At 37.2% G+C, this 23760-nt stretch overlaps 1 protein-coding gene across 1 annotated transcript in view; it reads left to right on the forward strand.

Annotated features, from left to right (window-relative positions):
* The window catches only part of ARHGAP31 (Rho GTPase activating protein 31), a 106381-nt gene that overhangs the window by 50096 nt on the left and 32525 nt on the right, over positions 1-23760 (forward strand). Inside the window, exons 2-3 of the mRNA XM_032220102.1 lie at positions 14909-15011; positions 17098-17242. Coding sequence (XP_032075993.1) covers positions 14909-15011; positions 17098-17242 — 248 coding nt within the window. The remainder of the gene's footprint in view (positions 1-14908; positions 15012-17097; positions 17243-23760) is intronic.

Below are 23760 nucleotides of genomic sequence, written 5' to 3' on the forward strand. Positions count from 1 at the left end.
TCTTCAAATGGCCCAATTACTTCCTTATGCTTCTTTGTCCTGTTCATATGCATTTATATCATTCATGTTTTCCAGAAGCATCATTTTTTCTTTTGGATCATTTTCAGAGTGTTGAAGTTCTTTTCTCCAAAATTCCTTCTTAGTTCTTTCATTATAACCAATAACTGGAGTGTAACATGCAACTGTACCCTACCTATGGATTCCTACTTTCAGAGTCACTCACAGCATGCTAGGTAACACTAATTAATATTTTCTAACATAATTTGAAGCCTTATTGTTTATAATTATATTTATATTTTCATAAAAAATGTTATAGTCTTTGACCATAAATACAGTAGAATAAGTACAACATTCCACAGAGCAAGGTTATCTCTGCAGATAACCATTCTGTCCCAAGATCGTGACCTTCTCATGACATATGTTTGGATTAAATAGCACATCCATATTTTTACTTCCCTGCATGTATTTATTATCTTTACTCTGCAAGATCAGGGTATTTTCAATCAGATCTGTGGGTCTTCCAGTTGGCAAAGTTGAATCAACTGAGAGGCAAGAACAAAATTAGATGTTGTGATGTCAAGCATTGCTGGTAATCCCTGAAAGTAATAGTCATAGATTTCCCATTCGTTTGTGCCTAATTGGGCACAATAAAATAAAATATAGGATATGATCACATTGTTCCAATCTGCCTGCTGCACACCAATTGAGTGTCTGCATTTATCTGTGAGAGTATGTGTGTATATTTTTGTCTGAAAGAAAAATGTGAATTTTTGGACTATTAAATCTTGGGTTTGGGATAAAAATATGTTTTAAAACTCATTCTGTTTCCATTTAGCATAATTACTGAGTTAGAATTGGTGGTGCAATTTAAATGATAGCCAACTTTATATTAGAATCAGTTTTACCTCCCCATCTATTTAAAAAAGTAAAGGAAACACAGCGCATTGGACACAATACTGAAAATAACAAAGGGAACTCTTGTGGTTTTATCAAATAGTTGTGGCTTTTCAGCCTTAGAAGTTCACAGAATCATTTCTAATTCAGTTAGTGTAAAGAGTGATGTATTATTCAACATCTTGATTGTCTATTCCAATTTAGTCTGAACTGAACTGTATGATTGATTTGGTTGTCCACTTTGGTTAAGAAAATGAGAAGTAGTCCTATCATAAGTAATTGCATACTTTCAGTTCCCTCAGTCTGAGACAGGCATTAGTCATTTGGACTTCATGCTTAGACTTACCTGCTTGAGAGTCCTGTATTATACCAATTGTTTTCAGGCACTCCTTTATGCTGATTATGTTTAGATATATGCTGCATGAAGCATTATTTGATCTATATACCATTAAAACTCTCAACTTTTAAATATATATTTTGTAACCTTTAGTTGGGCAAAATGCTGCACCATATGGCAAAGCTTTCTCAATGGGCTAATTTACAGAATGCCAGGACCCATTACTTCTGAGGGAATGAAATATAAGACATTTTTTCCTGCTTCAGTGTTAATGCACTCCTGTTGTTCAGCATCATGGGGAATACAGGGGTGAGCTGCTGCAGGCTGGCATGATTTGGGTAATCCTATAGCTAAGGATCTACCCAGTTTGGCAAATTCACAAATGCCACCCCACCCCTCCCACCCCACCCCCGCCCTTAACAGGAGTATTCAAGCAGCCCGTTTAGGATGCCAGGTAAGTACATGGTTTGCATAGAGGGTGTGGGAGGCCAAACTCCTCCCACACCCTCTGGAAGGCAGGAAACAGGCCCGTTTCTGGCTTTCAGAGGGCCTCCAGAGCCCGGGGGAAGCTGTTTTCGCTCCTCCCGAAGGATTGAGGGGACCCCAGGGAAGGTGAAAAATAGGCCTCCTGGAGGTTCCCATTTCCAGCTTTCAGAGGGCCTCCAGAGCTTGGGGAGGCTGTTTTTGTCCTCCTGAAGGCTTGAAGAAAGTCTCCTGAGCTCGGGGAGGCTGTTTTTACCCTCCCGGTGGCTCGAGGAAAGCATCTGGTTGCCAGGGAGGGCAAAAAGTCCCCCACCTGCCATGGTGCAGGAGGCTGAATAGGCCATGCCCACCCAGCAACCGGGCAGAGAACCCATTGCTACCATTTTTGAAGCCCACCCCTGGTAGTCTACTGAAGTGTAGAGAAGGAAGGAAGACTATTGTACTTAGTCTTTTTTAATCCAGAGATTTAGAACATAGAAAACAAATTTGGCTTTGCAATTTCTGTTTATCACTTTCTGGACTAACATCTCCATCAATGGCATATTCCTACAGTTCTATGTAACTATTGAAATAAAAAACTAGCTGGAAATGGTTGAGTTCCAGAAGAACCAAGGCAGATGGCTTATAAGAAACAATACATGTTCTAGGTTCTAAGGGATATGTTGGAAGGTCTATAATTCCAGGCACTTTTGTAACTTCCAACAAGACTTGACCAGTCCAAGGAGGGTAGGCCAGTCCCAATCGACATTTATCTTATGCCTCCTGGAAACCCAATACTTATTTTTCTCCTGGAATATCATTATTTTATCCACATAAAAAACCTATTTTGTTTGGCCCCACCATTGACCCATCACTCTCATTGTTGTGAGAATCATATATTGTGCATTCTTTGAAGATGTCATTTTTCAAATGGTATGTAGGTAAGCTTTCCAGAATAAAGCTTTCTGTTTCTATGGCCTGTTCTAAGTGAGTATCACTTCTTCAACATGCATGTGTGTGCTCTAACAAATACTTCATAGCCAGCTACAAAGTATCCATTTATATCAAGGCATTGTATAATTAATGGTACTGAGTACTAGCAACAATATTTTGGCATTAACAAATACATGCTAAATCTATGCTAAGAGAAGAGAAAGTAAGCCTTTCTGAAAATCATTACTAAAGTTAAAGAATGCCTATGTATTTTGAGGCTTTGCAATATGAATAGGAATGCTAACTGCAAATCAAACATTAATGCATGATAATATTTATATTGCTTTTTGAACAACTGTCCATACTTGGTAAAATTGCAGAATGATAGTAAGCCAACCCTCTTAAACTTCCCTTTTACAAATTAAAACATATACATCTAGTAACATGCTAAAAAGGTACGCAGTGGCTCAGTGGCTAAGATCCTGAGCTTGTTGATCAGAAAGGTCAGCAGTTCGGTGGTTCGAATCCCTAGCGCTGCATAATAGAGTGAGCTCCAGTTACTTGTCCCAGCTTCTGCCAACCCAGCAGTTTGAAAGCATGTAAAAATGCAAGTAGAAAAATAGGAACCACCTTCGGCGTTTAGTCATACCGGCCATATGACCACAGAGACATCTTTGGACAGTGCTGGTCTTCGGCTTTGAAATGGAGATGAGCACCGTCCCCTAAAGTCGGGAACAACTAGCACATATGTGTAAGGGGAACCTTTACCTTTACCTTTTAACATGCTAAAATAACATTTGAATTAAGGTAATTATTCTAAAGAGAACAGAGTTTTTAATAGATGTATTATCTTTATTCTTCCTCTAGTCAGAGGAAACCTGATTTTGGAGTGAAGTGTACTATGTGCAAGGAAAAACAAAGCAAATGTATGTTGCCATGACCATTGCCATCATCATTATCACAATAATCATTCATCTTATTTTGCTGCTGCCTCTGCTTCTGTTTACCATACATGCAGGCAAATGGTTTTCATGGAAAAGGTTAGATATGCTAAAAGGAAGTTCCATTGCTTTAAGAGGAAGTAAGGCCTGACATCAACAGGAAGTTCTGTACTGTTCAGCTACTGTGACTCTCAAGAGGAAAACGCTGTGAAACAATTTGGCCGGTAATTTAAAGCTAATATGCAGGAAGGGAATATGTGCTGGTGTGTGTAGAAGAGAGGAAATGATAAATGCTACCTGGTATGACATGGACGAGAGATAGTGGAGCAAAAAAAAAGTACTTTGTTTTTCCTTAAGCTAGGTTTGAGCCTCTGATTTACCAAATGGAAAACAAAACAGAGAACAAATCACAGAATAAAAAAGTGTACTGGAGGTGGGAACACTAGAGATTGCAGCTGGACCGAGTTGAATTTATGGGGCAATATATCAGACACCTGACATTTTGCTATTAGAAGTCAAAGAAAATGCTCAGATTTTACTATTTAAAGCAAGGTTCCTCAAAAGAGGTCAATATTGACTTCGAAATATCCATGGGACTATTCATTGTTCTTATTGATATTGTTGTTATTCATAGTACTATGAGTTAAAGTACCTGCATTTATTAAATTGTTTTCATATAATAAATGGAGGTTGATGAACAGTCTGAAACTTCATGAGCAAGCCAATCAGCTGAAAAATTTGAGTACCTTTGACCTAAAGGTACAAAGGTATCTAAATGGATATATTTAAATGTTAAAACTATGTTGGAAATAAGTACTCCTGCTTTCCTCAAAACTGCAAAACATCTATTCACCTTTGTTGTTTTAATTAATCTTTTTACTTTTATGACAACCAATGTTTTGTGTTTTTTAAAAGGGTTTTAAGGATAGGAATAGGAATAAGTGGTCAACCCAGAGCAAACGGTTGATTAACTGATTTTTTTTTAACTTTGACTGAATGCTTAAGAATAGGAATAGGAGCATTTTATATCCTAGAAACCTTTTGTTCAACTTGTCACATCCTGCACATAAATGTTTTGGCTTTCTGTGATTCTCCAGAAAGGTTTGGAAGTTGAATTGCATTCCCCCTCATAGTTTCATCATTGGCCAACCCTGAATTAAAAGAGACTGGGCTGGAGGAAAGAGCAGGACAAGCTTATTATGGTCTATCCCATAACTTGGGAATGCTGAACCAACGTATGTGAAATACACCATAAGGCAAACCAGCGTGGATGGAGAACGTTAAACCAAAGTATTTTTATCCAAGACCATGAATAATGAAAGCATAAACATGTATACTCAAAACAAATTGCACTGAGGTATGGAAAAAATCCTTATAAATAACTTTAGGTTTGTATGTAGAGTTTTCTATGTTTTTTTTCCTTGTGGTTGATTTTCCTTCGTGAAAAGTGGAATTTTCGTACAGAATTCCAAGATTGCGAAAACTAAAACATGACACTTCCATGTTATTTCTGTATTTGTAATTTAAATTTTCACATTTATCAGAGTTTTGCCTGGATGGAATCATGGGGCAATGTGTAAGAGAAAATAACAACTTTGTTTATTTGATTGATTGATTGATTGGTTTGTGTGCTGCCCATTTTCTCTAGAGGCAACAGATTTAATTCAACAATATTTCATATTAATGTACTAATACGATCAACCTGAAATACAATGTAAAACTTTTAGAATCCATAGAAAACACAGGAAATCAAACTAATAAAAACATTGAAATAAGCTCAGAGAAAATATTTTATTTCATATTCTTGATGGAAGATTCATTTAAGCAATTGCACATGATACACACAAAAGGTCTCATTTTATAAATCTAATTTTGGCTACTACGAGTAGCTGCAAGAGGTCAAATTTGGGTAGAAGAAGAGAGAAGCAATATGCATGTACCGTACTGTCTAGTCAAAGTACTATATTATAAGCAAATCCTTTCTATAAGAAACAAACCTTGAAATGAAAGACATCTGGCAAGTTTAAGAGAAGCTAAATTAAATTGATCTCCAATTAAGGATGGCCAGTAAAGAATATCTAGGACTTAGTTTGTAATTTAATTAGTATTATTTTGTGTTGGAAGGTTTGTAAGCAAAAAAAATGGAACTTTATCACCAGTTGCAATTTCTCTGGTTCAGGAAGTATCTAAATTACATCTAAATTGATATGAGGTCTCCTGGATGAAACTGTAATCTAATACTATGCCAAAAAACAATCTTTTAAAAAAGAGAAAATAAACTGGAAGAATGTGTATCATTCTATAGCTATTTATATCTTTATTTTTTTGGAACAGGAAAATCACTGATTCCTATCTTTATTTCTCTTTTTATAAAAACATCATTTCCCACTGCATTTCTCTGAGGTTTATTTTATTTCATTTCCCCATACAGGCAGACTTAGATTTAGTATTTGAAAGACCATGCTAAAAATAAGAGTAGTAAAGTAACAGAATAAGGACTGAGTCATAGATAAATACTAATATTCCCTTATTTGGTGGTGTGAATTTTCTTTTTGAAGTGTTTAAGCAATGATGAGTTCTTAACCATTTTGTCATTGATGATTGGCACTGTGGCTGAGTCTCCAAAAGAATATTTATTACCTCTTGATGTTTTATTATATACAGTGCATTTATTGGATTAATTTCAACATGCATCTGCCAGTTAGTGTGATTTAAATAGTCAAATGATGACAAAAATGGAGGATGAAATTATCCATTATTTTTTTTTCAGTCATTGGACAGATTGAAGTTCTGCCCAGATTTGGTGGATTTTTTTTTCATAAATAGAGCTATTGTTATTTTTTCTTTGTGTTATTGCTTCTGCCACGTCTATGCTCCTTTTTCATTCTAATTACAGTGGTGGAATTTGGTACTTTTCCTATTAACTTATAGAATGCTTCTCAAATTCAGTTACTGTCTGGGGAGATTGGATGAGAAGCAAAACATTTTCAAAGAAAAACAAGGAAGTCCAGTTGCCTCTTGAAAAAGCACCTTTGGGACAAATTCAGTTACTAATTTCACAAAATACTGTAGATCAGTTCAATTTCTCTCTTAGTGAGTTAACTCTTATATTTAAAGCATTGCCTTTCCTCCAGCCTCCATTCATTTGTTATTTCCGTTTATATCTTTTCCTGGAGACTTTTTCATTCATTAAGTTCCTGGAACTTTGGTTCCACTTGGAGGTCTAGCATGCCTATATATACTTTACTTTTGTATGTTGCTTCATATAACTGAAATAGACTTAAGCTTTTAGTCAGTTTTGCGAGTCATTATGCTAATCATTGGGACAAATTGCTGAACTATCTGATATTGTAACAAAATGAGAAAATAGAATGATTAGAGCTATAGCAAGGTTACAAGATTCTAACATTGCTAATGGCCTGTTCAAAGTTCAAAGACAAACCTATGGCAGTCAAAGTAGAATGGATCATGGAAACTTAAAAGGGGCTATTCATTTTTAAACCTGTTTGATGTTGGTTTGTTATCTTCCTGTTCAAACAAAGGTGTCTCAGAGTTCCAGGACCCAAATGTAAACATTGGCACATGAATGTAGTAGGATACTGTTTTTCTCCTCTATAAATTAAATGATGAAAAGTGTTGAATTGATAGCTATGGGAATTGAAAACCTTTATTTAAATACACATTGAAGGGTAGACAACTGTTCACACGGTTCTGTTTTGACAAGTTTTATCTTCTGATCATGGGTCTATTGAAGTGGGAAAGGGCAGGTCCATTTTTTAATAGTGACATCTATTAAGGATTATTAATGATGCCCCACGATTAATGTTGTTTGAAAAAAGGAACATCTGTAAGATTTCTTAAAATGGCACTTGTGCTTAAGCAGAAATAAATGATGAACAAAAATTTGTCAGGTAGATAGATTTTATAGATAGATAGATAGATAGATAGATAGATAGATAGATAGATAGATAGATAGATAGATATAGATAGAGACATAGAGACAGAGATGATAGACATAGAGATAGCATAGAGATAGCTAGCTAGCTAGCTAGCTAGCTAGCTAGCTAGCTAGCTAGATAGATAGATAGCTAGATAGCTAGATAGATAGATAGATAGATAGATAGATAGATAGATAGATAGATAGATAGATAGATAGAGCCAGAGATGATAAACATAGAGATAGAATAGAATAGAATAGAATAGATAGATAGATAGATAGATAGATAGATAGATAGATAGATAGATAGATAGATAGATAGATAGATATAGAGTCTGTCTTATTGGCAGTTCACTAGGAAAGAATTCTTGCAGTTAAGGTTGACAGTTGACACAGGTGCCCACTGTCACCTATAGAATTAAAGGAGGTGACCTAGTGCAAAGGTCCCCAACCTTTTTGGTTCCACAGACCAGCAGCATTTATGGCGGCTTCAGTGGTTTCAGTGGCCGGAAGGGAATGATTTCATGTATATAACCTAAATCTCATGAATGCACCAATGAAGCTTTGCACACTCACCCACCACTTTAGTGGCCCAGTTCCCAAAAGGCTGCAGCCCAGTAACATTCCAGGGGTTGGGGACCCCTGACCTAGTGCATACAAAATGTGCCTTCAGTAGTGATAATCATTATAAAATAATAAATAATAAAGTTGACAGCATCATAATGTTTACAATGGACTTTTATTAAGACAGTTGTGACCAGTTTTAGAGCAAAGAAAGCATAGGTGTCACTTATTAAGCAATTTGTTTTGTTAATATTTATAAGAAAAAAGATGAATTTCTAGTACTAAACTGCTGATACTTACAAAAAGATACTTTTGTCTCCCAAAAGGAAAAGCAAATCTTGCCTAACAAGGGGCACTGAGACATATGATGTTTATGCTATATTACTCCAGGATCAGTTATTTGTCACTGTTTGGCAATTGAGCTACTTATGCTGTAAATATCACTTGTAGGTGATACTGCTGTGAAGTGTAAATACAAATGATAATACTGTGAAGTTCATATTGTTTTTAAGGCCACTATAGTCCTGTGACTATTTCCTATTTTGGAAAGTTTAGCCTCACTCTGAATCTAGGTCTGCAGCCATCTTGGGAGATCTTTCAAGGGGAAAGGTATCTCTTTGACTTCCAAATTTAATTGTTCCCTCCCCCCCCAAAAAAGCAAAGTGAAGTGACTAAACAAGTTTCTGTAGCATCTTCTTCTGAACCTTCCAAAAGATGCAACTGTTTTAATGTTTCTCATTTTGTTTATAATCCTGTTTATGGGAAGTCTCTCTTCTGAATGTCATTCACATGCTATTTATCAAGGCGTGAAGTGACATTTAGGTGAATGGGACTGACAATAAAGGTGCATGTTTTGAAGGTCATGGTTTTCCTGCTTGTAACATCTCAGACCATCTTGAATTATAGAAGAACAAATCATTCAATACTAGGTAAAGTAAAACTAGACCGCCTACTTGAAGGGCCAGTTATGAAAATAATGTGAGCAGATAATATGAAAACTCCAATGCTTGGGAAATTTGAAGGCAAGAGCATATGAAATCTCCAAAACATTGACTAGAACGCAAAGTAACCAGGAAAACTCTGCAGAAAATGGAGCTTTTTTTAGTTATATACAATTGGCTAACATTTCCTTGACATCCTACCACTTTAAAGGATTTTAAAAACAGTTTTTTAAAAAGATTTATTGTCTTAATATGTTCACTGTGAGTTTTTTTTTTTCATTCAAGTAATACTGGGGGCTACATTCTCTCTTTATTGCTCATCTGGTTTCCATTGTAGTTGTAAAACGAGGACCTTTTCCCTTCCTGGCAAAGCTAGAAGAAACTTTGTGACATGAATTCCTTCTTCCAACTACTAAGCCTCCAGCATGGTTTCAATTATAGACATAAGTAGATTGGGAAATTCAGCCACCCCCACCCCCCTCTTTTCCTCACACATAACAGCTTTCCTTTTTTTTTTTGGTCCTGTCTCCTGCCACATGAAAAACAGAAAATTAGTTATTTTTCAGAAATTTCAATACTTTGTACATTTTGTACAAGAAAGAAAGTTACTGCAAAAGTTCAGTAAATATAAGTTCCTTTTCTCCCTGTCACTCCCTCCTCCTTCTCTCAATTAGATTAATGTTGCGATTTCTTTTCCACTAAGAACTGTTGCAGACAATTTAGGAGAAAATTATCTCAGTACTTAGTGTGCCATGATTATCATCTTAACCCCAGCTCTTGCTAGTACTGAGTCAGAGAGCTAAGCCACTTCTGGATTTTGATGTTACTGAAAAAGAACATTTTTGTCTTCTGCTTTCATGCAGTCAATTCACTGAGAAGTTTGGCTTTGCAGAAAATTGATGCCTAGCCTTTTAATCCTTGGAATTTGAGGTCAAGGTTTATAATTTTTGGTCATAAAGGAAATTGAGTGTCTGGTGGATGTTTCTTGACATCACAAAACCTGCACTTTAGTCATAAGAAGCAGGCTGTTCTGATGTAGAAGACTAAAGTTCGGGATGGCAAAACAGCAGGAAACAGTCTGCAGAGAAGGGGAGGAGCTCATTATCATGCTGGTGGAAATATAGGGCTGAATGCCAGATTTCATTACCAATCAAATGACAAATAAGACAAGAAAAGAGAGAGAGAGAGAGAGAGAGAGAGAGAGAGAGAGAGAGAGAGAGAGAGAGAGAGAGAGAGAGAGAGAGAGAGGGAGGGAGGGAGGGAATGAATCCAGGCGATTTTCACATGTCTTTCTCTCTTCCTGTATTTGCATATTCTGCATACAAGAAGATAGCTTTCACTATTAGATGTAATTCTTATTCCCATTGTTAAGCAGTTCACCATTAAAAAGGTCCTAAATCAGTAATGGTTTTCTGTTACCTTCGCTACTGGTTCGGAACTGGGAGCATGTGCACGTGAGTGTGCTCACTTCACATGTGCAGAGTGTCCATGATGACATCTGGGCAGGTGGGTGGAGCTTCCCGCCACCGCCACTAGCGGTTTACCTGAAGTGGGGCGAACCAGCAGAATACCACCTCTGTCTTAAATATGATGATTTGCAAATTTTTAAATTTGAAATATTTTGCTTTCTTGGTAGCTACATTACACTGATGATGGTTTTATGGAGAACAGACATATCCTGTCATTGTGTGGAACATGTTTAACAAGATTTCTAGACTCTTAATTGCAACTATCTTATCTTCTCCAAAATTAAAACTATCACCATTGTTTAGAGAACTAGGAAGATCATATCATATCTTAAGATTTGAGACATGAGTCCACAGCAAACTGAGATTACAGTATGTCAAAATAATGAAATCAGTATGGTGTTGCCATGACACTTCATCCTGACATAAGCCAGAAATTCCAGGTTTTGTTATTTCCATGTATAGATGCCTATGATTTTTAGATTTAGATTTAGATTTTATTAACATTTGTAGGCCGCCCTTTTCCCTGAGGGGACTCAGGGCGGCTCACATAAAATCAGGGAGGGGAAGTACAAACAGTAACATAGACACATATAATAAAAGTAATAAGCAACATACATTCATCATTTGGGAGGGGCGGCTATCCTTGTCCCCAGGCCTGACGGGCTAGCCAGTTCTTGAGGGCTGTGCGGAAGGCCTGGACGGTGGTGAGGGTATGAATCTCCACGGGGAGTTCGTTCCAAAGGGTCGGGGCAACTACTGAGAAGGCCCTCCTCCTTGTAGTTGCCAGCCGGCACTGGCTGGCTGATGGAATACGGAGGAGGCCCAATCTGTGTGATCTAATTGGTCGCAGGGAGGTGATTGGCAGGAGGCGGTCTCTCAAGTATCCAGATCCACTACCATGCAGGGCTTTATGAGTGACTAATAGCACCTTGAAGCGCATCCGGAGATCGACAGGTAGCCAGCGCAGCTCGCGGAGGATAGGTGTTATGTGGGTGAACCGCGGTGCACCCACAATCACTCGCGCGGCCGCGTTCTGTACCAACTGAAGTCGCCGGATGCTCTTCAAGGGCAGCCCCATGTAGAGCACATTGCAGTATTCCAGCCTAGAGGTCACAAGGGCCCGAGTGACTGTTGTGAGTGCCTCCCGATTCAGGTAGGGTCGCAACTGGCGCACCAGGCGAACCTGGGCGAATGCCCCCCTAGTCATAGCCGTCAGGTGGTGGTCAAACGATAGCTGTGGATCTAGGAGGACTCCCAAGTTGCGAACCCTCTCTGAGGGGTATAAAATTTGACCCCCCAGCCTGAGTGATGGAATATTGGTCGAATCTTTGGGAGGGAAACACAACAGCCACTCGGTCTTTTCTGGGTTGAGCACAAGCTTGTTAACCCTCATCCAGTCCCTAACGGCCTCAAGGCCTCGGTTCATCACGTCTGCCGCTTCATTGAGTTGGCACGGGGCGGACAGATACAACTGGGTATCGTCCGCATATTGATGGTATCTGATCCCGTGCCTGCGGATGATCTCTCCCAGCGGTTTCATGTAGATGTTGAATAGTAGGGGGGATAAGACCGAGCCCTGAGGCACCCCATATGTTAGGGGCCTAGGGGACGATCTCTGCCCCCCCACTAACACCGACTGCGACCTGTCCGAGAGGTAGGAAGAGAACCACCGCAACACGGTGCCTCCCACTCCCAACTCCCGCAGTCGTCGCAGAAGGATACCATGGTCGATGGTATCAAAAGCCGCTGAGAGGTCAAGGAGGACCAGGATGGAGGAATATCCTCCATCTCTGGTTCTCCAGAGATCATCGGTCAATGCGACCAAAGCGGTTTCTGTGCTGTAACCGGGTCTGAAGCCTGACTGGAAGGGGTCGAGATAGTTTGCTTCCTCCAAGGACCTCCTATGAGTTACAGTTTACCAACAAATCATGGTGTCTGAATGTCCAGAGGATTTACATTTGAAGTATAATTCATTTCGCATATTAAAGATGTGAAAAATATCCTTTTAGCCACATGTTATAAACCACATGGCATAAGCTGTATGGATACAAAAGCTTTTCACACAATATCATATTTTAAGCCGTATTTGCAGGGCTGTATCACAATATGGACCTTGTTTGTGAGAGGCTATCTGTGTGGTTTTACACATAAGTCCTCCATGATAATAGATCTGTCCTGCTAGATGCAGAGTGGGTTCACATGTATCATTAAGCCAGAGGATAGCTTGTTCAGTTTTAGTTTAGCATGCTAAGAGAATTACAGTGTTTATAGATCATAGCTTAATAGCAGGTTATGCACATGACACTTAGTTAAAATGTGGTTTTCCTGTTTGTAGCATATCGTATGAATATAGCCATTGTGGTTTAAAAACTTTGTCGTAGGGAATAATGTATTATATAAATGCAGTTATTTGTGTTTTGTTCCGAAATGGAGGTTAAACTATGGTTTAGGGGTTTTTTTGTACTGAACCAGCATGTACATTTTGCAAATATTATATTGATAAGATAAATCATAGATTACTTTCATGTGTAGGCAAGGCCAGAATCTAGTAATGTTGCTAAAAGTTTCAACATTTTTTCTGTTTTTTTAATAAGATGGCAGAGCCAAATGAATGTAAATATCATTGTAAACATGAAAATTCATCTATAAATTCATATTATCAATTCATCTATAATTATGATACATTTTCTGGAAAACTGTAATTTACGGAAACTTGCACAATTGTATGTATTGGTAAAATTTTAATTTAATGAGATAATTATTTAAGCAATCATATTTTCCATTGAAGTATATCTTGTACTTGAGCTAGGGCTGATTTTTTTTCCTGTAAGACAATTTATTTATTTATTTAAATGATTAGAAATATTATCACCCATCATATATGCTGAAACCATAACATAGAAACATAACTGAAAAGAATTGCATAAATGCTTGAAACCACTACTGTAAAACATAACTACAGACAATCTTGTTCTTGTAAAACAAAATCTATTCTCCTCAATGTGAAATAACTAGAGATAAGAACTTTCAAAAATCTCAGAGGAATTATTTCTTGCAAATCGTGTGGATTTTAAAAAAAAGAAAAATAGGAAAATATGGTGAGAAATTATGATACAAGAAATGTTTATTTTTATCGTACTTTACAAATAGGTGCCACTTTGTTCTTTAAAATATGATATGATAACTTGCTTTGCTTATGAAACTCTGGTGTATTGTATAGAAATGAAATGTATAAGTTGATTAACATTTACTTTAACTATCCTAATTTTTGCTTGTAACTATAGCTACAAGCTGCTTAATAATAATAAAGAAAGGGCATCCCTGTACTTTTTCTTATGTATGATAAGTAGGCGGGCAGAAGTTAAAATTAAAAACAAAATGAAAAATATCAAGTTTAAATGTCTTGGATCTCCATAATGGATATGAATGGGCTAGAGATTTCTCAGAGTGTAAGCCCACACTTCTTAAAGTTGGCAAATTTGAGAAATACTGTCCTATAGAAAGTATTATATTTCAGAAATAGGCTAAAAAAAGGCAATGAGACAGAATGCAATTTTTTCCACATAAAAAAGGTTTTCTAAAATCAGTATCATTCTCTGAATCTGAGCTACTTTTGATCTTATTTTTATCTTTGTGTCAGTATTTGGCATTTGTATTAAATGACATTTTTTCACTTTTTCAGGTATTAGGTTTTTTAATTTTGGTGTATTGCCAAATCTAGACCATTTTTTCACTTCTCATGTATTTCTGTATTGTATATATATATATTAAAAAATCATAAAGAAAATTTCATATTTCCCCCCAGACATCTGTCTAGAGATAAGTTGGCAAGAAAAAAACATTTAAGATATTGTTCCATTTTACAAAGTTGAACCACATACATGTTTCTATCTGCCATACATAGGCTTAGAAAAGGGACTTTATTTTTATCTAGCAACTAGCATTGTCCCGGTATTTATTTATAGGAGGAAAATGTCCGGAGCAAACATAATTTGTAGTGTTGGATTTTTCCCTTTACCAGAGGGAGCCGCCTTGTGGAATACTGTGAAGCCATTACCATGTCAACTCTACTGTGCTGTACAGTAGAAGTCATTTTATGGCAGTACAGTAGAAGCCATTTTAAGGCGCAATCGGCTGTATCTTAACAGAACACCCACGCCGAGGGGTGTTAGGGGTATCTTACCCCCCACATTATTTTTTTCCAGAGATTAAGTTATCTGTGTACCATTTGGTTGAAGTTGCTTGAGGCATTCCAGAGTTATCCTGGAACACACACACAAACACAGACACACTTTTATATATTTAGATTATTTTGATTCATATCAAGTATATGAAGTATACATCACAACTATATATTTTTTATTAATTATCAGTAAGTTTTATTAACAAATATTAATAATTATGGTTAATTCCTTTTCTCCTTCTTGTAGTTCCTATAGTACTGAAGAGCTGTGCAGAGTTTATTGAGACTCATGGAATTGTGGACGGAATCTATCGGCTCTCTGGTGTGACATCCAACATTCAGAAACTGAGGTGACAAAAGTGAATCCTGTTAAGCCTCTTATGCACTTTGTTTTTCATGATGGAGCAATAAATATAGATATGTGGATTGAACCTTGGTTTTTATTTAAAAATATAACTGTAGAATATGAAAGGTACCTACGAAATAAATTCAGAAACATCTTGAATGTCATTATATGGGAGTTTTCAACAAGACCTAAGTGATTTAAACCAGAGGTCTCCAACCTTGGCAACTTTAAGACTTGTGGACTTCAACTCCCAGAGTTCCTCAGACAGCTTTGAAATGATTCTGCAAGATGTATGCCATGTTGATATTACTACTAGTTGTAGTAATTTTATTATGGTCACAGAGAAGCATTACAAATAAATATTAAAAAATAAAATAAGATAAAATTTAATTTAATTTTAAAAGACAAGATAATATTTAACAACTGGTAGTAGATTTTCAGTGAGCAAAGCCTGCCTAACTCTGCAGACAGTAACAAAATCTAGCTACCTTCAAAGAGACATTGGACAGCAATTGAACATAAAAACAGGCCAGTGTTTCCCAGGTATTTTATCAGGTGAGGTGTTATGAGATGGGTTCGTGAGTAGATACAGCGATTAGAGTTTTAATAGTCCCTTGTCCACAGGGGCACAATCTCAGCTCATATGGATTTTTTTTTAATATCGACCCTCCAAGACTGCTGTGGGAAGTACATTGCAGCGTGTTAAAGTTAATACCCTTCGGACATTGGGGTCAGTTATAAGATGTAAATATTTTGCTGCTTTGCAAGAGGAGTTTCACGGAAACTCAAGGAAATATTCTTAGGAAGAGCAGACTGATCTTGTTGGGCTTCCAGATTTTTGATATGAAGTTTTTGGGAGTTGGTCCTAAGCCATACTGATTCATAACCCCCCTCTATAGGAAAAGAACTCAAATCTGCAGGGAAAAAAATGTTGATATGCTATTCAAACATTAGAATTGACACTGTTTGGAGGTGAAATTTTCATCATGTTCAGGGACTTTGAAAGATATTTAATTCTCCCAATTCTACTTTTTCAAACCTCATGTAATCATTTTTCATTGTTTTGTTTGATTTATTGTTGTCAAACAACAGATTCTTGATCTTTTATCTACATAAAGAAGTTTCATTCATTCCTTTTCAATCACTTTTTTACATGGTGGTGGTGGGGTACAAAAGTTGAAAGGCTTATTTTCCTCTATATATGTATCAGAGTGAAATCAACTTACCTTCGCTATTGGTTCACAAATATGAGTGCGCGCATCACAGGACCTTCGATTTCCGATGATTCGCTGTGACACATAATTTAAATTAGCTAGAAAGCAAGAAATCTGACAATTCTAGCTAATATAAATCCCACGTCACAGCTCATAGTCGGAAATACCGGTTCACGCGAACTGGTAGCAATTTTTTACTACTGGTTTGGGCGAACCGATCTGAACATGTAGCATTTCACCCTGATATATATCAGAGGTGGGTTGCTACCAGTTTACACTAGCTTGGGCGAACCGGTAGTGGTATTTTGTCCTTGGTCGTCCAAACCGGCAGCAACCCAGTATGGCCATGTCTCCAAACTGGTTCCCCGGTTGCTGATGCCGTTGCTGGCATGTTTTTACTATTTTTTTCATGTTCTGCACATGCGCAGAACAATTTACATTCAACTGCGCATGCACATGCGCACATGCACAAAGTGTGCACAAAGGAAACTGGCAGCAATGCCGGCAGCTACCCACCCTGATATGTATGTGTATGTATGACTATGAATCTGACCTTAGACAGATTTTGAAATTATGGCCAGTAGTTCAACTGTGGCTTATAATGGATTGTCTTCATGTAAGCGGCGTTTATATCACACTAATTATAGTATCTGAAACTAGAATATGCAGAATCCATGTAGTTCTCAAGGTTACGATAGGTTTCCATGGTGATTCTAGGTGCCAAGCAGATTTTCCATGGCTGACGTACAGTATTATATTATCAGATCTCTGTTACCAAATCATAATACTTTTTTTGTGATAACATGAAGATACAAATTTTGTTTCTATCTCATTCTGTTCATTAACCCCATTATGTTCCCTTCTCTGCTCTTGCAGACAAGAGTTTGGCTCAGATCAATGCCCAGACCTGACCAGAGAAGTTTACCTACAAGATATTCACTGTGTTGGATCACTTTGCAAGTTATACTTCAGGGAACTGCCAAATCCTCTTCTCACATATGAACTTTACAAGAAATTCACGGTGAGATATTTCTGTTCCGTTTTTCATTTTCATTGTGGATAAAGGAGTTATCACAGTTTTACAATGCATTCCATTTTTGTGTATGTAGTAACAAGAAAAAAAAATTCCTTCGTTTCCTCAAGTATGAGTTTCATCCTGTGCATCCTCCCAGGTTTTAACTTGAATCTAGGTTAAATGCATTTGTGATTATTTAGCCCAAAACACATAAATAAGAATAAAGTAGTCCAGGATTTCCCATTGTTTGCCATATGGCAATTTTTATTACAATGAAGGGAATTTTTTTACATAAGCAGAAATTTAAAAAAATTACTTGTAAATTAGACACATATACAATAGTTTTAATCTTTGCCTTACCTAATTCTTTATCCTTTCCCTGCCTTCTTTTTTTTAAAAAGAGGGTGGGGTACAGTCCCTAGCTTGTTACTTTAAGGCTAAATGCAAGCACTGAGTTGATTTGTATTTTTTAATGTTTAGTAAGGCCCCACCTGGAATGCTGCATCCAGGTTTGGTCACCACATTACAAAAAAGATGTTGCAACTTTGGAAAAAGTGCAAAAAAGAGCAAGTAAGATAATTAAAGGCCTGGAGACTAAAACATATGAAGAACTGTTGCAGGATTTGGGTTTGGCTAGTCTAGAGAAAAGAGGCACTAGGAGGGACATAACAGCAATATTCCAGTATTTGAGAGGTTGCCACAAAGAGGAGGGGGTCAACTTATTTTCCTTAGCACCAGAGGGCAGGGCAAGAAACAATGGATGGGAACTAATCAAGGAGAGGAGCAACTTGGAATTAAGAAAAACCTTCCTAACCTTCCTGAGGATAATTAGCCAGTGCAACAGATTGTCGTCAGAAGTTGTGGGTGCCCGGACCCTGCCCACTCTCTCGGCCTTCTGTAAGTCTATTCCGGCAGGCCTGGGGCTGTTGACCTCATGACTGAGGTCCAGCCCCACTAAGACTGAGTGCATGATGTGTTTTTTAACCTGCTTTCTTCTCTATTTTATATTTTTTGTATTCTTTTAGAGTTGTTTTTATGTAAGCCACCCGGAGTCCTTCGGGATTGGGCAGCATATAAATTCATTAAATTTACAATTTACAATTTTGCTTCATCACTGGAGATTTTTAAGAAAACACTGAAAAGTCAATTGTCTGAAATGGTATAGGATCTCCTGCTTGATCAGGGGGTTGGACTAGAAGACCTCCAAGATTCCTTCCCGTTCTATTCTGATTGATTATTGCTTATGCAAAACTTCATTTGCTTGAATAAGAGGAGTTTCTTTTAGGATACTCTACTCAAATTTTTTTGCAGTCTGGGAGATTTGTCAATCTTATGACAACTTTCCAGTCTGTGTGGTATCATCTAGCGCAGGCCATTTCATCATTGTGGAATTTATGAGATTGTACAGTATATGAATGGACTCTCCACAGTAACCAAGCTTTGCAATAGCCTAGATTTCTGAGACACACTCTGTGTGGAACTGCTGTTGAAGATGGTTCAGAATTTGCAATCTGTGCCAAAGGCAGATACAAACTTATAGACTACAGTACTTCATTAATGCAAGGCCACTTAATATAAATTCTTAATGAGCTGCGCTAGTTGGCTCTGATCAACCCCAACTCAGAGGATTAAAATTTAATATATAAAGCTGCAAATGGTTTAGGATTTGGTTAACCTCTAGGAATGCCTGTCCCTTTATTTTTGTTTCTGTAACATTAAACATCAGAAATACCCTGTTTTATGTATCATCCAATTACTAGAGGAAGGCTGGTTTCATAGGAATGTCAATCACAACTGTGGAACTTATTTTTCCTTAGAAATTAGATTGTTGCCAGTGTTGAGATAATGGCTAGTCTATAAAAAAGAAGGAACGGGGGGGGGGGGGGGAGAGAGACAAGGACGACATGCCACAATGAGAAGGGGATCAATTTATTTCCCAAAACACCAGAGGGCAGGACTAGAAACAATGGATGGAAACCAATCAAGTAAAGAAGCAACCTGGAATTAATGAGATTAACATGAGGACAATTAACCAGTGGAACAGCTTTCCTTTAGAAGTTGTGGGTGCTTCATCACTGGACGTTTTTGAGAAGGGACTGGACAGTCACTTGTCTGAAATGGATTATGGGTCTTTGGCTGGAGCAGGAGCAGAAGACCGTCAATGTCCCTTCCAGCTCTATTCTGATTGATGTTTGAGATTCAGTTGTTTCTTTGAGAGAGTGCCAAACTGAATGGTATTCTAGTTTGCAATGATGCATTTATTTATTTTTTTGACCCATGTAAAAGCAGAGGAGGTGTTATAAGAAAAATAGGTAGCTCCATTAGATGGTCAGCTGCCTCGCATGGCACCACTTGGAAGAAGGGTATCTATTGGCTTTGAAGACCATGGGCATCCTCTTCTGGGAAGGCAACATCTGCAAAATGGTGAATGTGGAATTGTGGCCTAACTCCCATCCTTTTTACATGTATGTGGTGTTGATGTACATACAAAAGAAATGGGGTCTGAATCACGACAGCATAGAATTGGGCTACTGCTGCATAAGTATATTTTATGAATGACAGAAACATCATAAAAATGATTTTCTGTCAAGCTGAGGGACTTGATCATAGGTTTGAACTAATTTGAATTGTTTACCGGTATATTCTATATAATTTATTTTTTTTCCAAGCAAAAGTTAATTGCATGCTAATTAAATGTGCACATTATCTTTACATGGCTTTGTATATATGCATTTATTGTATGGATGTGTGAGTGTGTGTATGTGTGTGTGTATGTGTGTATATATATGCATACACACACACACGTACACACACATGCATTTTCATAGCATACAATTTTCTAATATCTGAAATTTTGTGCACAGTATTTACTTGAAGAAATATATCACACTGTTTGGAGAAGGGTAATTATTTTCTGGTTTTCATTCTAATTTGAGGAATATGAATGAGGTCAATTCATATTAGAATATGATTTGAGCCTATTTAAAAATTGCAGTAAATCTATTTTGTACGTAATGGCTTTGGAAGAAATATTATGTTCTTTCTCGGTACATAGAACTACAGCAAGAAATCTGAGTCAAAAGTCCCTTTCAAATATTTTTGTTCATGGGTATTCTGTCAATGCTGTTTTGACTACTGGTCTGCAGCTGGTAAGGTGCATAAATCCTGACTTACAGTGCACCATTATTTTACACATAAATGTTAGAAAACATTCAAAATAAAAAGTAGAGCTTATTTATATTTCTGGAAAAGTAATGGTGAATGTAATTGAGAAATGACAGCAAATGATATATGATAAAGGATATCTATGATGTGATAATGATGATAATGAGTACTGATGTTTAAAAAAAATCAGTTGACGACATCTGTTATAAAAGTTGTTCTTATGCTATTTGCATAATTTAAGCAGAATATAAGTTTTCTGAAGACTGCATTCCCAATACATTTTCCTTCAAGTGAATATCATAGATATCAATCATGTACTAGGTCACTTTCCTCCTTCTGCTGGAAAAAGAAAAGAAAAAATGGGACAGAATTCTTGAAAAGTTGTGGACTGAGACTAGAAAAGAGTGGGATTTTCCACATTTCTATTATCTCGCATTAAAATCTGGAATTTCCTAGAAATTGGTACTCCAGAAAAATTCCAACTATAGAGCTATCCTCTGCATTATTGAATACTTTGCAGCTGAATTCTTAAGGTCAATGAGAATCTTTATAGTGTATAGAGATCTTTTTAGTTGAACTTTGATTTCATTATGTTTGGGGGGATTAGTCTATTATCCAAGGAGGGAGAAAGGACCAATCCACTGGTTAGGTCTTCAGATGTTCAAAGACTGCTATTACATCTCTTTTATTTGTAGACTAAACATATCTCAGTCTTTTTTCTATTCTTTATATGGCTTGGTTTTCCAGACTCCTTTTCATCTTGGTAGCCTTCCTCTGAACTAGTTCCAATTTATCATTGTGGTTATTTTTTAAATGATGATGCCCAGATTTGGGCACAAAATTCTAAATAACATCAGAATTGGATAGAGTAGAAGAATTATTGCCATTATGAATATGATAATCCATCTCAAGATAGAATTTACTTTTTTAAGCAGCTGGATCACACATTTTGCTCAATTTTAACTTGTGGTGAAGAAGGTTATCCAGATCCTTTCAATACATATTTCTACCAAACCAATTTCCCCTCCCAATTGTTGGAAGAAAAATCCATCTAGTTCAGTTCCAAGTTGGAAGAAAGACGCTGGAAACATGGAAGCTGATTGGAAAGATGGTTTATTGCGGGACAGGACCACATGGGTTTCAAATCCTGGGCATCTGAACATATGGAGCGGAGAGTGAGAAATATTTATACCGTCTCTTGGGCTTTGAACTTGAGCTTCCTGTTCCTGTGCAAGAATATGTATTCTATTGGCTGTAGTCAGATTCCCATGTTGAGTCATGTTTGTCTGAATCAAGTTTGGTTGAACCCTGAGCTGATGTAATGTCCCCAGGTGATTTTGCAATGCAGTGAGTGCTGCTGCTAGATAATCCTATAATATCCTGGAGGGTCATGCCTTAATCCCATCACCTTGGAGCTGAAGGTCTTTTGTTTTGTAGATAGGTTAGCCCAGTCCTTCTCAATGGGCACCAAATATCTATTAGAGGCAGGGTATTGAAGCTCTTGAGTTTCTGTCTCCCTTAAGATTTCTATTTCTCTTTTAGGGGAAATATTCTGCCTTTTTAATATTTCCTAAAGTATTTCATTCTTTTAGGACAGGGGTGGGTGCTAACTTTCTACACTATATTTATATAGATCTTCTCCCCATTAAATTGCATTCTATTCATCCATAATACTGCCCCCTGGGTAAGCTTTCTCTCTTTGAAGGGAATATATATCATAGTTTAACTAACGAGAGGTTTACATGGCATACATTTGCCTCTTTGCTGTTCTGTCAATCAAGTTTTAAGATTTCTCAAGATTAGTTCCTCTGCCTCATAAAACACTGTTTACAAAAGTGTGTGTGTGTGTGTGTGTATGTATATATGTATATATATATGTATGTATGTATGTATGTGTGTATATATATATATATATATATATATATATATATATATATATATATATATATATATACATACATACACACACACATACATACACAGTGCTTTATATATAGTGACATATATATAGTCACAGTACAGAGGCTAGAAACAAAGGTTCAACACTTACTATCAATGTGGTAGCCCTTCATTTAAAAAGTTGCCTTCAGCCTGATCTACCTATTATCTGCCACAATCAGATAATATTGTGGCATTATAATGGTCTTAGCTGAATTGCTATTCATCTCCTCTTATTCTGCCTATAAAGTGGGATCAAACAGTATGGGCTTTACTTATTGTGCTCCTGTGAGAACAATGCGAAAGCTTTGATACCTTAAATAATTAATTTTATGGTCCTTTGGTGCAAGCAGAATAGACTAGCTCTTGTCAGATTTTATACTTACATTCCTAAGGTGCTCATTATTGTATGTATATACAATATAATGCAGTGCAAACCATACAACAACCTCTGTGCAGGCACTTAATTATGATAGTTAATGTTTAATGCAGCATAGTCTTATGTTCCCACATGGCCCAGCACTCTTTATTGGATCTCTCTTTCAAAATACAGGTAATAGGAATGCCAAAGTTTTTCTTTCTGCAATGCGTCTAAAATAATGCATTTCTTTTTGATGGTGATTTTTCACCCTTCTTCCTGGTCTTTTAAATAGATATATCAGAATTTAAAAATGAAACGAATTTTTAAAGAGCTTATCTCAGGAAACAAAATCCTAGACCACTGATGGTGAACCTTTTCAGCACAAGTGCTGAAAAGGGAGCGTACGCAACCCGGAGGAGGAGGTGCCCAGGGTGCATGCGCATGTCCAAAAATGAACTTCTGGTTTCTGGCACACATATGTGTGCCAGCCAGCTAGTCTTCTGGATTTCTGGTGCGCATGCATGCGCAACAGTCAGCTGCCTGGCACATGCTTATGCAGCAAAATGGAAGACCAGCTCTTCCAGTTTCCAACACTGCTGCACGCACGAAGGCCAGCTGGGTGTCACCCGTGCATGCATGCCAGAAACCTGGAAGACGAATGGGTGTCAGCCACTTTGGGCACACGTGCCATAGGTTTGCCATCCTGGTTCTAGACTGAACTGTCTATTTCTGCTCAGCCTATTCCTAATTTGAAGGACTTTGAAGGAGTTTCAGTTTAAGCAGCCATCATCTTCCTTTATTCTTATCAATACAGATGTTGGCGAATCGTTGATCTTTAGTAAAATGTTGCACTACTGTCTTATAATTAAAGTTCTAATTTGGTAGGCGAAATTAATGAGGAACCCCAAAATATTTGTCTGCAACAGAATGGGGGAAGGTCACTCCCAAGCAGCTCTGAGTTGTATATGACCTCTAATCACAGACAGTCCAAATAAAAAGCAAAATTGCATCCCTTCAGGAATGGCTGCATTCTGATTGTGTATGAATATGCATTTTCTTC

The sequence above is a fragment of the Thamnophis elegans genome, chromosome 6, assembly GCF_009769535.1.
Source record: "Thamnophis elegans isolate rThaEle1 chromosome 6, rThaEle1.pri, whole genome shotgun sequence".
Lineage (NCBI taxonomy): Eukaryota > Metazoa > Chordata > Lepidosauria > Squamata > Colubridae > Thamnophis > Thamnophis elegans.